Raw genomic sequence first — 22,267 nt, 5'->3', positions numbered from 1 at the left:
CATTCATCTTTATAATATTGATTCTGCCCCCCAAGGAGAGAGGCAGGGGATCCCACCGCTCAATATCTTGCTTCAGATTAGATAACAGGGGCTGATGCGTAACCCACACCCCGGGATACTTGAATTTCTTTAGACTAATTTTGAAAGGGAATGAGTCCAGGGGTACCTGGAGTGCCCCCTCCCCAACAGTCATCAGTTCACTTTTTTGAATATTGACCTTATAGCCCGATATTCTACCAAAAACCTCGAGTAGGGTCATTAGTTCAGGGAGACTCTCAAGGGCTGTGAGATGAACAATAGCATGTCGTCCGCATACAAGAAACTTCATGCTCTATCCCCGCACGCCGGATCCCCCTAATGTCAGCATTCTGTCTTAGCGCTACAGCAAGTGGCTCCATTTTTGCAATGGCAAATAGCAGTGGTGATAGAGGACATCCCTGTCTTTTACCCCGCTGGAGCTCGAAGTAGGTGGACAAATTATTATTAGTGCGAACAGCAGTCCTCGGAGACGTATATTGAAGTTTGATCCATGATATGAACCTGGGACCAAACCCAAACCTCTCCAGCACGCTGAAAAGATAGCCCCACTCCACCCGGTCAAATGCCTTTTCAGCGTCAAGTGAAAGCATCACTTCTGGGGTACCAGGTGGGGAGGGGCTATAGAGGATATTGAAAAGGCGTCTGATGTTGAAAAAAGAGTATCGATTCCTAATAAAACCTGTTTGGTACGGTGATATAATGGATGGAAGAACTCCCTCCAAGCGACGTGCCAGAGTTTTAGCAAGGATTTTAACATCGCTATTTAGTAAAGAAATTGGCCGGTAAGAACTGCACTCAAGAGGGCTTTTGTCTTTCTTAAGGAGTAAGGAGACAACTGCTTCACGCATAGTAGATGGCAGGGCTCTCAAGGAGAACGACTCCTTGAAATCCGACGATAACAAAGGGGAGAGTTGCCTTGAAAACTTTTTATAGAAATCGTTTGGATAACCATCCGGTCCTGGGGACTTACCGCTCTGCATAGAGCCAATCGCTGATACTATCTCCCCAACCGAGAGGTCCTACTCTAACCCTGCGGCTTCCCCTGGATCTAAGGACAGAACATGCAGGGTCTTAAAAAAATCTTCCAATGCAGAAGGGTCTAATAAAATATTTCCTCATCTGAAATTTTTCATGCTCTCTGTTTAGCTTTGGCCACTTGTTAAACATAATATTAATGAGAAACAGAGCTGATGATTTCTACTGCAATGCAGGTATTTTTCTTGTAGAGTACAACAATAATGATGCATGAGAATGAATATATGCATTGTTTCATAGGACGTCATCACTTGTAAAGCAACTGGAGGTTAATCGGTGAATAACGCCCCTTAATAAAATACAGCTGCTTTGTATACATGTATATTTTAATGCAGGGTATCATTTGTGTGACCTAAAAGTACAACTGTAATTGCTGAAATGCTTACAAATTTAAACCAAAGAAAAAAAATACATTAAAATACCAAGTAAATAAATTGAAGGATTGCAGTGTACTGAGCACCTCTAACTTTACATATACTGATACTGCTTATGTCCACATGGATGGAGATGAGTACAAACGTTTGCTGGAGATAAAACTGTACACTCTATGCACATGACTTTTCTAATAGGCTTGTTACAGTGCGATAAAAATACATTAAAACGATAGTTTCTGGAAGACGTGTGACATTACAGACACATTTGGTGCACACAGTTTAGGACTTGTGATAGATATTCATCTTGTTGTGGTTTGTGATATCTGCACGCATTTATTTAAAGTGTTGCTTAATACAATGAAACCATGAAGTGATGTTTGTTATGATGAAATGATACATAATCTTTTTAACTGTACGCTGGTGATTGTGGTTGTACCGTGTGGTGGAAAATACATCAGTGTATCTCTGTATGTGATCATAACGACTTAGAGTTCTGGTGGTGTGAACTGCACACAGATGACATGATGAAGCCCCTCACATGAGTGAAAAAACACTTTCAAGAATAAAAGTTCAGTCACATTGACTTATTACTCTTACTATTACTACTAAATCCTTTTGCTTTACAACCAGTCCTAATAGTGGCACAAGTAATCAATAAAATACACCCTGTAAATACATCTTAATGCTGTCCATACACACGTTCTTAATCCCCCCCACACACATTTTAAACCAAATAAGTGCAAAGAACCTGTACAAAACAATCTCACTCCGATTTTACTGTCACTGCACACATGATGAACTTCTCTCTCTCTTCTCTCTCGTCTGTTCAGTTGTGTATTCACTCCTCCAGCACCTGTAAATGAACATTTACAGCAGTTTTAGATTTTAGTTCCTGAAATGGTTAAACTTTGGTGTTTTAAGCCAACAGCAAATCATTAAGGAACATTTAAAAGGCAATGCAAATTTATATTTCAGTATATACAGTAATTATTAAATATAAAGCAGTAAATAGTGATGGCTTATTTAAGGAGAAACTGTCATGTATGTTTTTACACTGCAATATTTGCACTTCTTATAGGAGTGTCAGTGTACTATACGAGGAGGAAATTACATGAAAATGCATCAAAGATGTGATTTTAAACCACTTTATCTTTTATTAATAGAAATGTTACTAGGGTATTTTGCAAAAAATTGGATTGGAAGTAGAGTCAACAATTGATGATTGTTTGATGTCGTCTTGAACAAGAGACACGGGCTTGTTTAATCCACACACTGTATTCCACAGTAACTAATGATACATCAGCAAAAACGAGTCTTTGTGAATGTAAAATTATAGGGCCAGGTAGTGGTGGGAGATATATACATATAGTACAAATAAAAAGTGTATTAAACCCAGTTTCTACTGTGAAAAACTGTGAAGGCAGCTGATTTATTTGTCATAATATGCATTATACGTTCAGCTGTGGGATCTGGTTGCCATAGGGTTGTTTATTTTTTTTTCTATAGACTGAGGTTTATTTGTTTTCCTAAATTTGTTTAGAAGTTTTCTTTAAAAGTAAAGATCAAGCCCAGGAAATGAAAGTACTAGAGGACTCTCTCACTTTGTTTACTGAGTGTTTGAGCTGTGAGAGGAACCAGAATGCACATCTCTATTTTCTACTGCTAAGAGCTATAGAGCATTTCTACAGTTGACTCACTTCCGCTGTGATTACATCATGATACCCAGCAGCTGGTAAGGCTTGCAGCAACAGGAAGAGGGGACACTGGAGCTGCTTTTTGACATTATTTGCTTTTAGAATTGCTTTAGGTGTAGTAATTTAGAAAGTTGTTAACAATCTAACTGAGGCTGTAGCATTTATATTACACTATTTATATTTATAACTGTTTATAACTCCGACTGAACTCCTACTGAGCAAGGCACAAAACTTGAACTAGGTTTTCTATACAATTCTAAGATCTCTCCAAGTATTTCTATCTCAATTTGAGATTTGAAAATAGAACAGATTTTGTCTTACCTATGTGTTCTGCTTCAGCTGTGAATAAATAGTTTCATACTCTACACTGGCCTTCACTAGATGTAAACAAGAAACGCTAAATTAATGTCATTAATGCCATCTCAACTGTTAAATACACATGAACTATATGAATTGGTTAATAAATCAGAAAACAATAAAAAGTAATGTACATGCAGATTTATATAAATATGTACAGATAGCTTTACCCTGATTTTTCTTTGCTTTTTTCTGTGGCTTGATTTCAAGCTCAGTGTAAATCACATCACTGGGTCCAGCATCATCATCTGCAGTGACGGTGAACAGAACAAAACAAACACAGATAACATTTTAATCTGAATCAACCTTTGTAAAAAAAAAAAAAAAAAAACAAAGAAAAGAAAAAGAAAAAGAGATCAGTGTGGAGAATTACAGGTGCATGATGGGATGTAACTGAACACAGTTTTAAATGTGGAGCTTATCGTCACTTCTCCTTGTTATGGGTTTGAACTACATGTTCAATTATTATTTTTTATTTTTAAACTTGAAAAATTTTGTATGCACATTTACTGATGCTTAGTGTGTGTGTGTGTGTGTATATATATATATACACACACACACACACACACACACACACACACACACACACACAATGGCACATGTCAGGGGTGGGATATATTAGTCAGGAAGTGAACAATCAGTCCTTGAAGTTGATGTGATGGAGGCGACTTTGACAAGGGCCAAATTGTTATAGCTAGACGACTGGATCAGAGCATCTCCGTAATGCAGTGGGTAGTATCTACCAAAAGTGGTCTAAGGAAGGACAACCAGTGAACCGACGACAGCATCATGGGCACCCAAAGCTCACTGATGCATGTGGGGAGCAAAGGCCAGCCTGCCTATTCTAATCCCATAGAGGAGCTACTGTAGCACAAACTACTGCTGTAAATGTTAATGCTGGCTATGTTAGAAAGGTGTCAGAAAACACAGTGCATCGCAGATTGCTGTGTATAGGGCTGTATAACAGCAGACCAGTCAGAGTGTCATGGAAGAAGGTGGCCTTGTGTGATGAAGCACTTTTTCTTTTACATCATGTGGACGGCCAGGTGCGTGTGCATCACTTATCTGCGGAGGAGATGGCACCAGGATGCACTATGGGAAGAGCGCAAGCCAGTGGAGGAAGTGTGATGCTCTGGGCAATGTTCTGATGAGAAACCTTGGGTCTTAGCTTTCATGTGGATGTTATGTTGACACATACCACCTACTGAAACATTGTCGCAGACCAAGTACACCTTAATGGCAACGGTATTCCCTAACGTGGCCTCTTTAGGGAAATAAAATAACACAAAAAATAACCGTTATTTCTAATCTTTTCAGTCAAATACTGTGCTGCAAACATCGATGTTAGATTTATCTTGTCAGTACTGGCAAGTGACCATGGTATAACCGCACATCGAGTGGTTCTTTGCCTCCACGTAGTGTATTAAAATCGTGTAATGTACACCTAGCCAAGGATTATCCCTTACACATGTGGTATTATGTAGAATATATTATATAATAAACAGGTTTTAGTAGTTCCTTTCTTTCTGAGGTTTATAGTGGAACTGACACCTAAAATGGGAGGTGCATGCAGATTTTTAGTATAGCAGATGATTGAATGTACTGTAGACTGTAAATATTTTTTATATATAAAATGTGAAGTTGCAGTATAAAAATACTCCACCTTTATTCTTGTGTGACTCCTTTTTCTTCATGACCTGTGCATAAACGGCCCCACTGAGTTCAGCTGCAGAGTCACCTAATCACAGTGCAATGTGATCGTCACTACAGGAGATGTATTTACTGTATGGTGTTAATCTGAGATTTATTCCTTCTAGTGCAAGTGGAAATATCTGACATGAAATAAAGAAATCTCTCTCACTTTTACTTGCGTTCTCCACAGTGTCATAAATGTGCTCATCTACAGAAAGGAGTGCAAATAAAGAATAAACAGGAGAAATTTTCAGACAATTCTGAAAACAATTCCACTGAAATGAACATTGTTAAATTAGCTTGTTAGTAAGAACACAATCTTATATTGAATTACTGTATACATAAGGAAAGTATTCATTATGTGACACGTTGTCTGACCGGTCTGAAGTGGAGCGTGTCCTGACTGAGAATCCTCAGCTCCTGACTGACTCGGGTTCTGGCCTGGTGTCTGATTGCTGTTCTGCTGTATGTCTCTGTCCTTTCCTGTATGAGAAATTCTTCATTTGCTCAATTTATAAATCATACAAACTTTATTTTAGAGAACGCTTATACGTTATATATACACGTGTATAGCTAAAATGTACCAGTAAATAAAGAGAAATTACAAGCTATTAAATTATGTGTAAGCAACAATTTGTCTCATTTATCAAGCTGGATATGAACACATTTATTTGTAAATCATTCACAGGAGCATTTACATACATAATGTGTTATTCATGAATATCCAGTGAGTTTGGAAAACAATAGTGTATCCTATAAGAGCTCTTGAGTGTGGGCTAATTCACTTCTAAGGAGAATCACTAACGTGAACCAATTAGGAGAAGAATAATGGTGCCCCATATTGCAACACATTGTGGTGGTCACTAAATGTAAATCTGCTGTGTCATAAATGCACTTGATGCAATTTACAGCTGATTGGAATTCATCAACATACACGAGTATGAAGAAAATCAGTGATACTAAAACTTGTGTAAATCTAGTGAGAATTATTTTTTGTTTAGTTTGGCCTATGAAAACATTTAGACACAAGTTGATAATGATTAATAAACGAGGACCAAATTATGTAATTGCAAGTACAATGTGTAATAATTAGTATTCTATTCATATTTTTTATTACCTTGCAACTATTTCTTATTTAATAGAAGCTATGTACAGTAGTTGTGTTAAATCATGTGTAATGAGTAATTATTAAAAAAGTATTAGATACAGTGGGGGAAATAAGTATTGAACGTGTCAACATTTTTGTTCAGTAAATATATTTCCAATGAGGCTATTCACATTAAATTTTCAACAGACATAAGTATTAACTCAAGAAATCCAGAAATATAAAGAATTCACATTAAAGTCCATAAATGAAGTTATGTGTAATAAAGTGGAATAACACAGGAAAATAGTATTGAACACACTAACTGAAATGTATTTAATACTTAGTGGAGAAGCCTTCGTTTGTAAAGCAGCTTCAAGCTGCTTCCTGTATGAAGAAATTAATCGGCCAAAGTATTCAGGTGTGATTTTGGCCCGTTCTTCTAAACATAAATAAACACTGTAAATACCAGTCATATACCATTTTGTTAACATGTTTGTTATTTCCATGTTCGTGTAGCTTATACTATTTCATGTTTTGTACACCATGCTTTGTAGAAGTACTGATTATATTATAAGCAATTTAGTGAAAACTAGTTATCAGACCTTTGTTGGATTTGTGCCACCAAAGCAGGATCAGTAAAAGGATGATGAACAGAAAGGCCAAACTCAGTCCCACAGACACAAATACTATAACAGTATTGTATGTTGAACCTGAGACGGAGGAAAGAAAAAGACACAAATGATAAAAAACCTGCTGTCACTAATAATAGCCCAATTTCTAATTCTCCATTTCTGTCCAAACTGTTTTAAAGAGTGTTTACCAGCAATCTCTCTGAGCCTTTCTAATCAGATACGCATTCCCTACTGAGACTGCTCTTCAAGGAGTCACTCATAATCTACTCCTTTCTGCTGATGCTTTTCCTCCATCAGTATTTCTAGCTTGGTTCATGTTTCCTTTTTTTCTCCTGCCCCTGACACACAAGGTATCCCTCAATGATCAATCCTTGGCCCCCTCCTTTTAACTACAGGTACAGTATATGCATCCACTTGCTCAGATCATTCAAAAACATCTGAGTTTCCACTGTTAAGCAGATAACACTGATTTATCTGATCATGAGCTATGTCTTCCGCATCATTAACTGTATACATTCATGATCTAGAATAATGGATGGACTCCAACGTTCTTAAATTGAACTCTGATAAAACAGACATTTTATTTGCACCCAAAACTCATTTGTTTTAAAATTCCAGATATTCAGTAGATATTGATGGCATTAACGTTAAACCTTCTACAAATGTAAAAAAATATTTATCATTTTTGAAAACACAGTTTCATTTGAACTCTGCATTAGGTCACTCACAACAATCTCTTTATGAGCTCTGCATGACCCTTACTTAGTTTGAAAGATGTGGAATTTTTGCTGCATGAGTTTCACAGTTAGATTTTTGAAGATCTCTTCATTCTCATTTCTGGTATAACTCCTAATCAACTTCAACATGTTTGAAAATATGTTTGCTATAGTCTTTACTCATACCAAACACACATTAAATGTGTACTCTATCATGAACACTGGTTACCCATCTCACAGAGAATCAAACAAACTCTTAATTCTCACACAGTACATGACCTCGCTGTAACACTCTACACCCTGGAGTCTTAGATCCACCAGTACTGATCTACAAGTGGTTCCTAACGAGCAGACTGATAAGAATGGGCAGAATATTGAATGCCATAATCCACCACCAGGCCTTTAACTGCACGTCCATGAACTCAAAACACATGTTTTGTACCAACAGTTTTCCATTTTTTTTCTTCCTGCTAGTCATTTTCCTACTGTTTTTTTTTTTACAGTCAGTTTGAGTGATAGGTGCTACAGAAATTGAATGTATTTGTGTTCTCATTCTTCCACTTATTATTATTATTATTAGTAGTAGTAGTAGTAGCAGTAGTAACAGTCTCTCCTTTGAACACATGTTTATCAGGCTTTATGGTCACCACAGATATAGGAATCTCTACAGAAACATTTTTAACATCCCAGATACAAACACACTTCAATAATATACAGTTCTACTTCTATTAACTGCTATATACCTAAGTGATTAGTGATGATGCCGTTTATACGTATTATATACGTGTATTGTATACAAATTGGGCCCAAAGTGTCAATATTTTGTGTTGTCCAGCACGGTCTTAACCCTCTTGGGCATGGAGTTCACCAGAGCTTCACAGGTTGCCACTGGAGTCCTCTTCCACTCCTCCATGACGACATCACGGAGCTGGTGGATGTTAGAGACCTTGTGCTCCTCCACCTTCTGTTTGAGGATGCCCCACAGATGCTCAATAGGGGTTAGGTCTGGAGACATGCTTGGCCAGTCAATCACCTTCACCCTCAGCTTCTTTAGCAAGGCAGTGGTCGTCTTGGAGGTGAGTTTGGGGTCGTTATCATGCTGGAATACTGCATACTGATCATGCTCTGCTTCAGTATGTCACAGTACATGTTGGCATTTATGGTTCCCTCAATGAACTGTAGCTCCCCAGTGCCGGCAGCACTCATGCAGCCCCAGACCATGACACTACCACCACCATGCTTGACTGTAGGAGAGACACACTTGTCTTTGTACTCCTCACCTGGTTGCCCCACACACGCTTGACACCATCTGAACTAAATAAGTTTATCTTGGTCTCATCAGACCACAGGACATGGTTCCAGTAATCCATGTCCTTAGTCTGCTTGTCTTCAGCAAACTGTTTGTGGACTTTCTTGTGCATCATCTTTAGAAGAGGCTTCCTTCTGGGACGACAGCCATGCAGACCAATTTGATGCAGTGTGCGGTGTATGGTATGAGCACTGACAGGCTGAACTCCCACCCCTTCAACCTCTGCAGCAATGCTGGCAGCACTCATACATCTATTTCCCAAAGACAACCTCTGGATATGACGCTGAGCACGTGCACTCAACTTCTTTGGTGGACCATGGTGAGGCCTGTTCTGAGTGGAACCTGTCCTGTTAAACCGCTGTATGGTCTTGGCCACCGTGCTGCAGCTCAGTGTCAGGGTCTTGGCAATCTTCTTATAGCCTAGGCCATCTTTATGTAGAGCAACAGTTCTTTTTTTTCAGATCCTCAGAGAGTTCTTTTCCATGAGGTGCCATGTTGAACTTCCAGTGACCAGTATGAGGGAGTGTGAGAGCGATGACACCAAATTTAACACACCTGCTCCCCAATCACACCTGAGACCTTGTAACACTAACAAGTCACATGACACCGGGGAGGGAAAATGGCTAATTGGGCCCGATTTGGACATTTTCACTTAGGGGTGTAGTCACTTTTGTTGCCAGCGGTTTAGACATTAATGGTTGTGTGTTGAGTTATTTTGAGGGAACAGCAAATTTACACTGTTACACAAGCTGTACACTCACTACTTTACATTGTAGCAAAGTGTCATTTCTTCAGTGTTGGCACATGAAAAGATATAATTAAATACTTACAAAAATGTGAGGGGTGTACTCACTTTTGTGAGATAGTGTATTTTGCCATTAGCATTATTTATTATTAGATAAACCTGTGCAGCTCTAATCTACACCAGTACTGAGTGCTGAGGTGAACCTGAGGTTAATGAGTACTGAGGAGATGATCACACTCACCTGATACAGTCAGTGTAACAGCATCACTGGTGTGTGAGGAGTGTGAGCCTCCTCTCTCTCTTCCTCTACAGGTGTATTTACCTGCATGAGATGTTTCAGCACTACTGATTCTGTACTCCTGTTCACTACTGACACCAGAACCATCTTTATTCCAGCTGTAGATCCAGTCAGAGTCCTCTTCATCCTGTAGGTCACATCTGAGAGTGACAGTCTCTCCTCTGTACACCTGTTCATCAGGATTTATGGACACCACAGGTTTTGGGAGCGCTGTACAAAGATAGTAAAATATTTCCTGAAATAATTAGTATGCTTTGATGGGTTTTCATGAACGTGTAGCGTTTAGGAGATTTTGGAAAAGAATGTAACATTACACATGTAACTCTGAAAAATATTTTGGACAAGTTAAAACCACTTGCACCAAAAAGTCCAGCGTCTTCAACAGATCCTGATTCTAATCATTTGGTATTGTGTTAGATGTATTTATAGTAACGTATTATTCAGATCTGTTTAATAAAATGAAAGGTGATTCATGACATCACATTTTATTCTGTATAATTCCATGTTTTGGTCATTGGTAAGGAAGCAGAGTGGAGCAAAAGAAAGAAAATCCTACAATTACTCGAGATCCTGATGTGATCTGGCTCCAGGTCTCTTATGTATGATTTCCAAAGTGATTAGTCAGCACTTATAGAGACGGAGCAGGTGATTTATTTACAGTGTAGCTTTAAGGCCTCTGGTATCAGACACACACTGTACATTCTTTCTATACTGATCATAATTTAATATTCTGTAGTGAGTGTTTCAGCACTAATGTCTGTGTTTCAGTTACAATTATAAACACCATCATGAGTCTGATTAACATGAGTGCTGTGTAATTATAATTTCCATCTTTCTACTACCATGAGATTTATTATCCCTACATAACACTGATATCTGATAGTCTGTATCTCTTATAACAGAGATTCTCTTCCTGATGAACACACACTCAGCGGTACTTTAACTTTTGCTCTACTGTTCATGAATGACAGGCTTTATAAATATCTAAAATATAATAAGAAATAACTTAAAACATGCAGTGAGAGAGTAGAAAGCATGACGTACCTCTAACTGTAAGTGTAACTGGATCACTGAGCTCTGAGTCGTAGTTTCCTCTGCGTGCTTTACACTGATACACTGTTTCTCCTGCATTAGAGACTGTATCATGGAGTGTGTTGGTGTCTTCAGCTACTTGGACTCGATCTTTGTACCAGAGAAAAGTCCATCCATTAGACAGCAGATTACAGTTCAGAGTAACTCTGTCTCCAGTGTAGACGGAGCTCTGAGGATTCACTCTCACAGTCGGTTTGGGTTTTTCTGTTGATATGAAATGATGATGATATTAAAGTTTTCCTCTTTACAACATCAACAAGAGTTTTATCATCTTAATCAGATGATTTGTGTCTAATAATGCATTTATATTCAGCATTTGTTAAACAGTTACAGTTGTGTGACTTTATCACATGGACAACATGGTCTTATAATATCTGTCAGGAACCTCGAGTCGGCACGGAAGCAGGAGCGGGGGCAGGTGTAGAGCGTGGGATCGGGGAGTTCAAGAAACGTAGTCGTAAGACAGGCAAAGGTCAAGCGATCGGACGAACAACACAAACGGGGTCAGGCAGAGAGCGTAGTCGAAACCGGAAACAGGGGTCGAGGATCACGAGAAGACTAACTAACTAGATTGGCTTGGTAACGCAGAGAGACGAGTTGACTGAACGTAGACTTCACATTGACTCTAGGTGAATGACATCCCTAAGTACTAGCGGTGTGTGTGTGTGTGTGTGTGTGTGTGTGTGTGTGTGATTGGTACCAGGTGTGTCTGATCAGAACTCCGGGGATGTTGAGCGCATGCGCGCATGAGAAGTGAGTGTTGCATCTTGGGAAATTAAGTTCTGATCTGACTGAGCTGTGACAATATCATTACACTGTATATATACTGTACATGGAATTAATTTAATACATTTTTTCATAACTGAACAAACACACTGAAGATTAAAAGGTTTTTCTTTTTTTTTTTCAAAATGCACTTTATGAGTGGTGCATAAATACACACTATTAATGAATTCACCTTCATCAGTGTGTTCACTATTATGAATGTTGAACCCAGTGAATGTACAACTACACCATTCATCATTACTAGACACAGGATAAGTAACTAAACGTTGTTTTTTTTTCCGGATCTGTGACATTTTAATAAATCGTGTGACTTTAATCCACACTGCATGTAGTGATGTGATGCTGAAGTTAATAAATATTGGTGTGAGGAAGAGATTAACACGCACACACACACACACACACACACACACACACACACACACACACACACACACACACACCTGACACAGTGAGTGTAACAGTGTTGCTGGTCTCTGAGGTCCGAGAGTCGCTTCTTCTCCGTCCGCTGCAGGTGTATTTAGCGCTGAGAGACTCTACAGCAGTGAATGAATATTTCCTGCTCTCAGTGTAGGAGGATATTTGGACACCATCTTTATTCCAGTTGTACATCCACTCAGTGTCAGCATGTCCTCGTATTTCACATGTGAAAGTGACTTCCTGTCCACTGAATATCTGTCCATCAGGCTGCAGAGTCAGAACGGCTTTTGGTCTCTCTATACAGTTACAACAAATACATCAAATCAGTCAAACACACCCTTCTCTGACCATCTGATATTTAATCAGTGTGTTTTGTAATGATTATGTGCATCAGTGCATGTTACAGGAGTGTAAGATCAGACATGTACCTATCACTGAGAGAGTCACTTCATTACTCCATGCCGTTGACCATCCAGCAATAGACCCGTAACATCTGTATCTGTGACTCTGATCTACTTTTATAGTGTAGTAATTTTCAGCAGATCTGTGACTATAAACACGATCTTTGTACCAGTAGTACGGTCCATTTCCTCCTGAAATCCTACATGTGAGTGTAACCGTCTCTCCTCTGAATATTTGAGGTGAATTCGGCTCCACAGACAGAACTGGTGAAAAAGTCAAAAAGCAAACACACACTGTCAATGTAAACAACTTACATTCTGCATGACAATGTACAAACAATCTTCTCCACCTTAATACAAATCCAACATGTACACAACATAGGCAATAAAATATGTATAAATCACCTTGAGCTTGTCCGACTCGGATAAGTGAAATAAGCACTAAAAAGGGAAGAGGAACAGAGAATATGATGTAACGCTGACTTGTTTCTTTTCTTTAAGAAGACAAATGAGAACAATGTCATATACTGCAACAAAATCTGTATTTAGTTTCACTTCAGCTGTAAGAAATGCAATATATCGACCTGTTTCAGTAATGAATGGAGTTTAGATTATGCTTTTTAACCCATACTAATTATTCGATTATGCTTTAAGTAGTACTTCTAAATGTAGGTTACATATTGAATACACTTCATTAACATATCCAGAAGTGAGTTATACATATTGATTACACGTCATAGATATTTTCTATATATATTTTCTATATATTTTCCTTAGAAGCTCTTATGACCAATCACATTTTACAGCTGAGCTCAAAACCACTTCTTCTAGCATGACTTTTTAAAGAAAGTGATCTGTACATAAGACATAAATGGAGACAAGTCCAATACTTGTCTGATCTTTTTTGGAAAAGGTGGATCAGAGAATTCCTTCCACTGCTCCAGGAATATCAGAAGTGGACGAAACCACACAGAAGCTTCGCTGTTGGTGATATTGTGATCATCATGGATCCAGCAGCTCCATGGGGTTCTTGGCTACTTGACAAAATATCTCAAACACATCCTGACAAAAGAGGACTAGTACGAGCTGCACAACTCAAAACTAAAACAGGATTACTGGACAGACCTGTGATTAAAATCTGCCTGTTTTTAGAAGACACTGAGGACTGATCTCTAAAGTAAATATACACACATACATATTCCGGCTCCTTTGATAATTTAAAGGATTGTAGTTGCACACCAACAATTATGGGGTCGGTGTTGTAGGGGCCATTGTCGATACAGGTGCATCTAAAATATTTGAATATTGTGGAAAAGTTCTTTTTTTTTTCATAAATTTAATTCAAAAAGTGATACTTTCATATTTTCTAGATTCATTACACACAAAGTGAAATATTTCAAGCCTTTTTTCTTTTAATCTCAATGATTATGGCTTACATCTCATGGAAATCAAAAATCCAATATCTCAGAATATTAGAATAAAGAATTTATAATACAGAAACTCGACCGTCTGAAAAGTATGTTAATTTATGCACTCAATACTCGGTCAGGGCTTTAATGGTTTTGTACAAATTACTGCATCAATGCTCCGTGGCATGGAGGCAATCAGCCTGTGGCGCTGCTGAGGTGTTCTGGAGGCCCAGGTTGCTTTGATAGTGGCCTATAGCTCGTCTGTATTGTTGGGTCTGGTGTCTCTCATAGATTCTCTTTGGGGTTCAGGTCAGGCGAGTTGGCTGTCCAATCAAGCGCAGTAACACCATGGTCAGTAAACCAGTTACTAGTAGTTTTGGCACTCTGGGCAGGTGCCAAGTCCTGCTGGAAGAGGAAATCAGCATCTCCATAAAGCTTGTCAGCAAATGGAAGCATGAAGTGCTCTAAAATCTCCTGGTAGGCATCGTATTGACTCTCGACTTGAGAAAACACAGTGGACCAACACCAGCAGATGACATGGCACCCCAAATCATCACTGACTGTGGAAACTTCACACTGGACTTTACACTGGACACAGTGGCCTCTCCACTCTTCCTCCAGACTCTGGGACCTTGATTTCCAAATGAAATATACAATTTACTGTCATCTTCCCATGATTGTGGATGTGTGTACTGAACCAGACTGAGAGATTAAAGGCTCAGGAAACTTTTGCAGGTGTTTTGAGTTAATTATCTGATTATAGCTATTCTCAGGTCTCATTACTGCGTTTTAAATTCTTTATTATAATATTTTGTGATTTTTGATTTCCATGAGCTGTAAACCAAAATCATTGAGATTAAAACAAACAAACAAAAAAGGCTTGAAATATGTCACTTCATGTGTAATGAATCTAGAATATACATATTAAATTATGGCAAAAATGGTTTTCTTTATGGAAATTGAAAGATGTTTATAGGTTTGCAGAACGTTCCCCTAATGTTCTCTTAATGCTCCCATGATGTTTTCTTAATGTCCCCATAATTTCATGAATGAGAATTGAAAACTACTCAAAGTGAATGAGTAATCTGAGTAAACTTTCATAATCTGTTTGTAAAAACCTTGCTGATGGACCTACTTGATATAAATCACAATTCCCTACTCAGTGGTACAGGTAGTAAAACTTGAGGTAAAGTTCTCCAGTTCTCCAGCTCAACGTTCTCAACTCAGCTAGTAGCCTATTTTTTATTGAAGGCTGTGGTAATTTACCTGTCTGTAGGTAAATTAGGACTTGTAGGACTTATAATGTAGGACTTGATCAGATAAAAAGTTGGATTTATCATAAAACTTGCCTCAGGTGTTTTCATTGTTTGCAGGACTACCAGACCATAAAATATAAAACCATTTGGCTCTCTAACATGAGACTAGGCTAGTTTGGTGTCAAGCTAAGCTAACTAAGCTATCATCGTATGGGTTTAGCTGCTACAGAGCCATGCAGAGTACATTATATGTCCTTGTGTTCTGCTCATATCATATTCACGTAAACTGTAACTCATATAGACATTTACACATCAGAGGATGTTAGTGATTCTGTTTCAGCGACTTTACTGGTTAAAAATAAATAAAAATCAGTGTATAGTATATCCATTTTTCCCCTCACACTGACTGTGTGAGATGGCTTTGGGCAGAATTCAGAGCTGTCAGCAAATATTTCCACGTATTTTCCTGTAAACGTTGTCTGATTGGTCTCACCTCCATTTACTGAAGATAAAATTACAACACTTCAGTATTTTACTGATGTTCAGTTACATATTGACAAACTGCTCACTAGGTGAATTATTCACTACTGAGTGACTGGGGCTAAACAAAAAATCTTTGGGACTATAGCCCAGGCCAGGTACTCTTTCTTGTGGGTGGGTCAGTGGGGTGGTGGCCAGGGCGTTGGGGCGCTCATTGGTGGCTCCAAGCTGGTGTCGCCCTAAGGACTGCCTGGTTCACCTATGTCTAGAAACGGCCCTGTCGCATACCATGACAGTACGTACTGCATTAGATTCAGTACCTACAGCTCGTTGATACAGTACGTAGCCAATTCCATTACATTATGGGATAGTGCAGTATCCACAGTGTCCACTGGATCCATACTGCAGAATCAGAAGGTCATCCGGGTATTTCTCGCCTACTGTTTGATGAATACTGAGAATTCTGACATGCTACTACTTTGGTGTACTGCTTTTCTCCTACTGTGTAGTAGGGTAGTAGGGATATTCAGCCTATAGTAGTACGCCAAAAGTAATAGCACTGGACACTGTGATATCCCATAATGCAGTGGTTCTCAACCAGGGGCTCCACTGGGGAGGCGGGAAGAGATCGGAAGGGAGGTGCAAAAAAAAACACAGACCGGGCATCAGTTGTGTACTCTGTGTATTTTATTGCTTTTCAAATATATTGTGCATAAATGAAAAACTCAGTCTTTTCTCTCCCTCTGTATTTTCTCTTTTCCGGGTACAGGTGGAGTTTAGCTGCCTTTTATCTAGCTGTCACTGCAGACCAGTGTTGCCAACTTAGTGACTTTTCAGACCCCTTTAGCGACTTTCTTTTTGCAAAAAAATATGCACCTAGTGACAAATTTAGCGACTTTTTGGAAAAACCTTAGCAACTTTCCATTTGTGGCCAGTACTGTCCTGCAAGCACGAGGTCTTGCTTTCATGCTGCACTCACACCTCCCTCTGAATCTGCTCTGTTCAGTGAGGGGCTGAGAGCCATAGATTTAACAATGTCATGGATAACGAGACACGCCCTTCTTCCCAATGTGAATGTTTTTAGAATGCGAGACGAAAGGAATGCAACATATTTTACATAGTTCTCTTGTTCAAAGTATTCATAGTGTTCAGGAACACTTTATATCATTCATGTTCAATACCTGTCCATTATATAGCTTTATAAATGTCATAAAAGTTATGAAAAGTAATAAAAGAGTACAAAAACACAAAAGCAAAAATAAATGTATCTATCTATTTATCAAAAACATATTATAGATTATGAATGTATATATATATATATATATATATATATATATATATATATATATATATATATATATATATATATATATATAAACACACACACACACACACACAAGATATGGGATTCTTGGGGGGGGCTTTAGTTACAAAAGGTTGAGAACCTCTGCCATAATGCAACAAGATAGGCACTGAAGGGCTGTCAGAATCGGCACCAAGTAGTATTTCCCGTTTGTATTCATTACTACTAATTACTACTAATTCATTACTACCGATCAGTACTGTACTGTATCAATGACCCAGCAGTAGGTACTGAATCTAATGTAGCAGGTACTGAATCAAATGCAATAGGTACTGAATCAAATGCAATAGGTACTGAATCAAATGCAATAGGTACTGAATCTAATGCAGTAGACCTGTCACAGAATGCCTTTTCGGATGCAGCTGCAGTTCTTATCACACGCTCACGCACAACTTATCAACACTATCTTTTATTTATTTATTTAAAAGTAACAACATAACACTCTGATCATGTACTCTTCCTTTCATACCTTATAAGAAACAGAAAATGTTCATCCATGATAAAAGCCCACAAAAATATCATGAACCAAAATCTGATTCACGCTCAGAAAAAAACTCCACATCACCACATACACTCTACAACCCCAAATAACACACATATACTGAAGATGGTAGATTTTAGATTCTACACATATGCACTAAAGTGAACCAAAAGGTCACTGCAGTCTGTAGTGTGATTAGATTAGATTAGATTAGATTGAATTGGATAAGAACCACTAGGTACTGCGTGTTGTAACACACATGCGCAACTGCAAGCACAGTACATCACTCTTATCCATCTATGGTTAGGGTTGGGGTTAGAGGTAAAGTTAGAACATCCAGTACGTAGTATATCTAATCTAATGTCATTACACTACAGGCTGCAGTGAGGACACACCCAATTAACAGCAATCAACATAAACTATGCTGAAAATAATAAATATTTAGTCCCCTCTGACACCATTGGAACAGCAGGCCAAGTTATTGTTATTGCTGTAGTCTGAAGACATTTGGGTTTGAGATCAAAAGATGAAAAAGAGAAGAGAGGTTAGAATTTCAGCTTCTCTTTCCTGGTATTTATATGTAGACGTGTTAAACGACATAGAACATAGCACATTTCTTTCAGACCACCCAATTGGTAGATACTAGGAAATAAAAGCTGAAATCCTAAACTCTTGTCTCATATCCATCTTTTGATCACAAACCCAAATGTCTTTGGTGTACAGCAGAAACAAATGAATAGGCCTTGCCGTTCCAATAGTTTCAGAGGGGACTGTACTGTACGCTCCCACTGATATCATTATTAATGTAACTAATTAATACTATTCTATATATGAATGTAACCCTTACCTTAACCTCAGTAACCAAATAATAAAAAAAACTTCTCACAAGGGCTCAACTCAAATGAACCAACTCACACAACTGATATGGATGTACACTGATCCAACAATCATATCAGAGACTCTTACGAAAATGTTCTAATCACATATTAACCTCATTACACAGGACATTAGACTTCATCTGAACATATTGTTTTAAGCCACCACTCACTCTAATGAAGAAACAAAGAAAACATTTACTCACAGATCATCACACGGAGTGGACGGAGCTCCATCCTGTCACTCTGATGAAGGACTGACTGATCAGTGGTCTGTGTTAAAGACACTACACTTCCTGTGTTCTTACACACAGAGAGAAAGACAGAAAGACTTCCGTTCTGGTCAAAGTTGATGTGCTCTTTTCAGGTGAACCCAGAAATTATAACAACAATTTGCAGAACATAACTTTATTCAACTCCTGAACTTGTACAGTTCCTCTGCTACTTCACTCAGGTTCATGATTGATCTCAACAAGACATCCAGTGGACCTTTCTGTAAAGCTTTTTATCTCGTTTGATTGAGTAAGCAAGCTAACTCTTTTAAAAGAACGAGGTCTTTCCTAAATCAAGAAACTTTTCTATTCTGTCAGATTTACTTCAGGTTTTGGGTTTGATGCAGTCCATAAAGATCAGAAAAGTTCACTGGACTTGATGTCAGAACCTCCTATGAAGCTGGGAGGCAGGGCTTCTGCTAGTCACAAAATGGGGTTCTTAAATGTACAACCTAGATGTGATCAGTGAAAGGGATTCTAAAATTTAGATTTTTTCCAATAAATCTGTGTGTATTTTCATCCATTATATTTGGATAATAATAATAATAATAATAATAATAATAATAATAATAATAATAATAATAATAATTCCTTAGATCAGTGTAAGGCTTTTCTAGGCACTCAAAGTGTTTTGTATTGTATCAACCTCTACCAGTGTGTAGCATCCACCTGGATACACCAGAACACCCAATACACCCAGAACACCCAGAACAGCCAGAACAACCAGCTATTGGTGGAGAGGAGAGTGATGTATCCAATTCAGGGATGGGGATTATTAGGGCGCCATGATGGGGGCCAATGGAGGAATTTCACCAGGACACCAGGGTTATACAGAAAAATAAGTGTTCTGGGATTTTAATGACCATAGGACCTTGGTTTAATGTCTCATCCCAAAGACTGTGCATTAGGACCCACACTGAGCACCCCACAGAGTGAGCACCCCATGCTCTCTTTGCTGCTTCCAGCAGCAAGCTTAGTTTTCCCAAGAGAGTCTTCCATGAAGGTAATGGCCAAACTCACCCCTGCTTAGCTGCAGTGGGAAAACAGACGAGATCTACAGGGGGACATGGTTCGAGCAAATGATAAGATAACAATCTGTAAAGCTTCATGTGAAAGTAGGAGGTGTTTTTCTGGAGATGAACAAGTACTGAGTAATGCTGATGACAGGTACTGAATAAATAGGCTTGAGAAATAAAATGCTATTGAAATCTAAAAAAGTTTTAAATGAAAACAAATTAAATGGAAAAAGTGAAAAGAGTCTGATATGTACTCGGGTAAAAGTCTGGAAAAGCATCACAAAAGAGGGAATTAATAATTTGGTGGTGTCAGTGAGCTGCAGGCTTGATGAAGTTATTGCAAGCAAGAGATATGCAACCAAACATTAAGTGTTATTTACTTCAGTTTACTTCAACTTATCTGTTCCTTCACTTTTGCTCACCTAAAAACTGTTTGGTCTGATACAAAAGGTTCTATGTTTTATGATGTTTAACACCAAGATGTAAATACCAAGAAATAAAAACTCTAAACTCTTGTCTCATATCCATCTTTTGATATTAAATCCAAAGGGCTACAGGTGTACAGCAGAAACAAATGAATTGGCCTTGCTGTTCCAATAGTTTCAGAGGGGACTGTATGTACTAATCCCATAAACAAGTGTTAAGATCTTTTATATTTATTAATCCCCATAGTTAATGTGTGTTTAGATCTTTTATATTTATTAATCCCCATCACTAATTCATGTTTAGGTCTTTAATGTATGCTGCAGTGACATCTAACATTATGTTCATCTTTTATTATTAGCTCAGCTCACTGAGTGCTGTTAGTGTTTGCCACAGAAACTAGAGTGAGAACATGCAGGTGTGACTGTTTTAATTTTGGCATTACTGAGAATTTGAATGGCAGCATTTCCTCATTTCTCACACAGCTCAACTACAATATAAACCAAACCACAGTAATGTTTCATGTCTTAACTGCTAATCATTTAAAATGTGTAAGCATTAAAATCATTTAAAATCACATATTTGCTGACGAACAAATAAGAACAAATAAACTCTTTGTGTAGTAACGTCAATTAATCACAACATTCATTGCTAGATATAAATGGTTATTTTTTAATGTAAATCAGATCTGAAATGACTGACGTGAGATAATGTGCAGTTGTGTACAGTTTTCAGATAAGACTACATAATGAATCAGGAAGTCTTAAACTGTATCACTGCTGCCATTTGCAAAAACTTTATCTTCATAGATTAGAGTCTGCACATCTGAGCTCGGCTGTGCTGTGTGAACCTACTGGCTCTACAAGGTACTGCAAGTAAAAACATGATATACACTGCCCTCCACTAATATTAGCACCCTTGGTAAATATGAGCAAAGTAGGCTGTGAAAGACCTTTATATTTTATTCAAAAAATTCACAAAAATTCTCTGGATATCATGTAAAAATATCATGCAAAAAAGAACTCGCTTATCTCCGGACAGAGCTCTCGAAATCTCTGCAGGAATTTACCCCTACTAAGCCATCTCACGTCAGTGTGTAGCAGGAGCTCAGAGTGGTCGCAGTCTGCCTTCTCCAGATGCGCACGAACAGCTGTATTTGAAGTGATCTAGCACGTATAGAACAGGCGATCTCTGTTGCCACATCCACGATCTCTTTCATGTTTAGCATTTTTGCGCATAAGGCTTGTTGGTGTATTATGCAGTGGTAGTTCAGGAAGTCAGGGAAAGCATCGTCTTCCCTGCACTTGGCGATGAATCCATTTGCGCTGCTCAACCATTGCGGGCGCACCGTCCGTGGTGACTGATATCAGTTTGCACACTGGGAGCTGGGTTTCGTCAATGAAGTCTTTACAAGACTGAAAAATGTCCTCTCCCCGCGTGTCTTCTTTCATGGGCAGCATCGTTAACAACTCTTCTTTTGCAGTCCTGTCTGTAAACAACATCCGAATAAAAACGCACAACTGGGCTGTATCACTTCCGTCCGTAGACTCGTCCGATTGCAGTGAGAAACACGCGCCGTCTGTGATGTCCTTCCAAAGCTGTTGTGTCAAATCCTCGGCCATGACTTCACAGCGCCGTGGAACTGTACTTCTTGATAGCTGGAGAGCTCTGATTGAAGATAATACTTCGGTTTTGTTTTTAAAGTCCCGAAACAACGAGTCAGCTGCGTCTACGAATGCCTCTTTTATCACCTCTCCGTCTTGGGATGACTTCTTGTGTTTAATGATGGAGTGACTCACCCGGAACGACGCTTCGGTGGCGCCTTAGCATTTGAAGTCAGTCGTGAGAATCGTAGTTTTTATGAACAGTCCTAAAGTGCCGCTCCACATCCCCCTTTTTGGGAATAGCAATGGTAGCTTGGCAGATCAGACAAACGCACTTCGAATATGACATCGTGAAAAAAATCATCCTCCCATTCCGCATGGAAGTGATGAGTCTTCGGTTTCTTGCTTGATCCC

The 22,267-nt window shown here is 38.6% G+C and overlaps 1 protein-coding gene across 1 annotated transcript; it reads right to left on the bottom strand.

Moving 5' to 3' along the window:
- Positions 1-1,527: 1,527 nt before the first annotated feature.
- Positions 1,528-21,709, bottom strand: LOC128628778 (carcinoembryonic antigen-related cell adhesion molecule 5). Its single transcript, XM_053681445.1, has 12 exons — positions 21,598-21,709; positions 12,702-12,968; positions 12,297-12,569; positions 11,023-11,274; positions 9,922-10,188; positions 6,881-6,988; positions 5,570-5,674; positions 5,361-5,399; positions 5,163-5,237; positions 3,670-3,747; positions 3,464-3,519; positions 1,528-2,301 (listed from the first exon to the last, which is right to left on the bottom strand). The coding sequence occupies exons 1-11, from the start codon at positions 21,707-21,709 to the stop codon at positions 3,464-3,466; spliced, it is 1,632 nt and encodes a 543-aa protein (XP_053537420.1). The 3' UTR covers positions 1,528-2,301.
- Positions 21,710-22,267: the final 558 nt, after the last annotated feature.

Source organism: Ictalurus punctatus, chromosome 7 (assembly GCF_001660625.3).
Source record: "Ictalurus punctatus breed USDA103 chromosome 7, Coco_2.0, whole genome shotgun sequence".
Taxonomy (NCBI): Eukaryota; Metazoa; Chordata; class Actinopteri; order Siluriformes; family Ictaluridae; genus Ictalurus; species Ictalurus punctatus.
This window is presented reverse-complemented; position numbering and strand designations above follow the sequence as displayed.

Coding starts and splice junctions, on each gene's coding strand:
- LOC128628778 (XM_053681445.1), bottom strand. CDS start 21,709: ATGCTGCCCATGAAAGAAGACACGCGGGGAGAGGACATTTTTCAGTCT. Junction 5,238..5,360: donor TGTGGAGAACGCAAGTAAAA/GTGAGAGAGATT, acceptor CACTGTGATTAG/GTGACTCTGCAGCTGAACTC. Junction 3,748..5,162: donor GGAGTCACACAAGAATAAAG/GTGGAGTATTTT, acceptor CCGTCACTGCAG/ATGATGATGCTGGACCCAGT.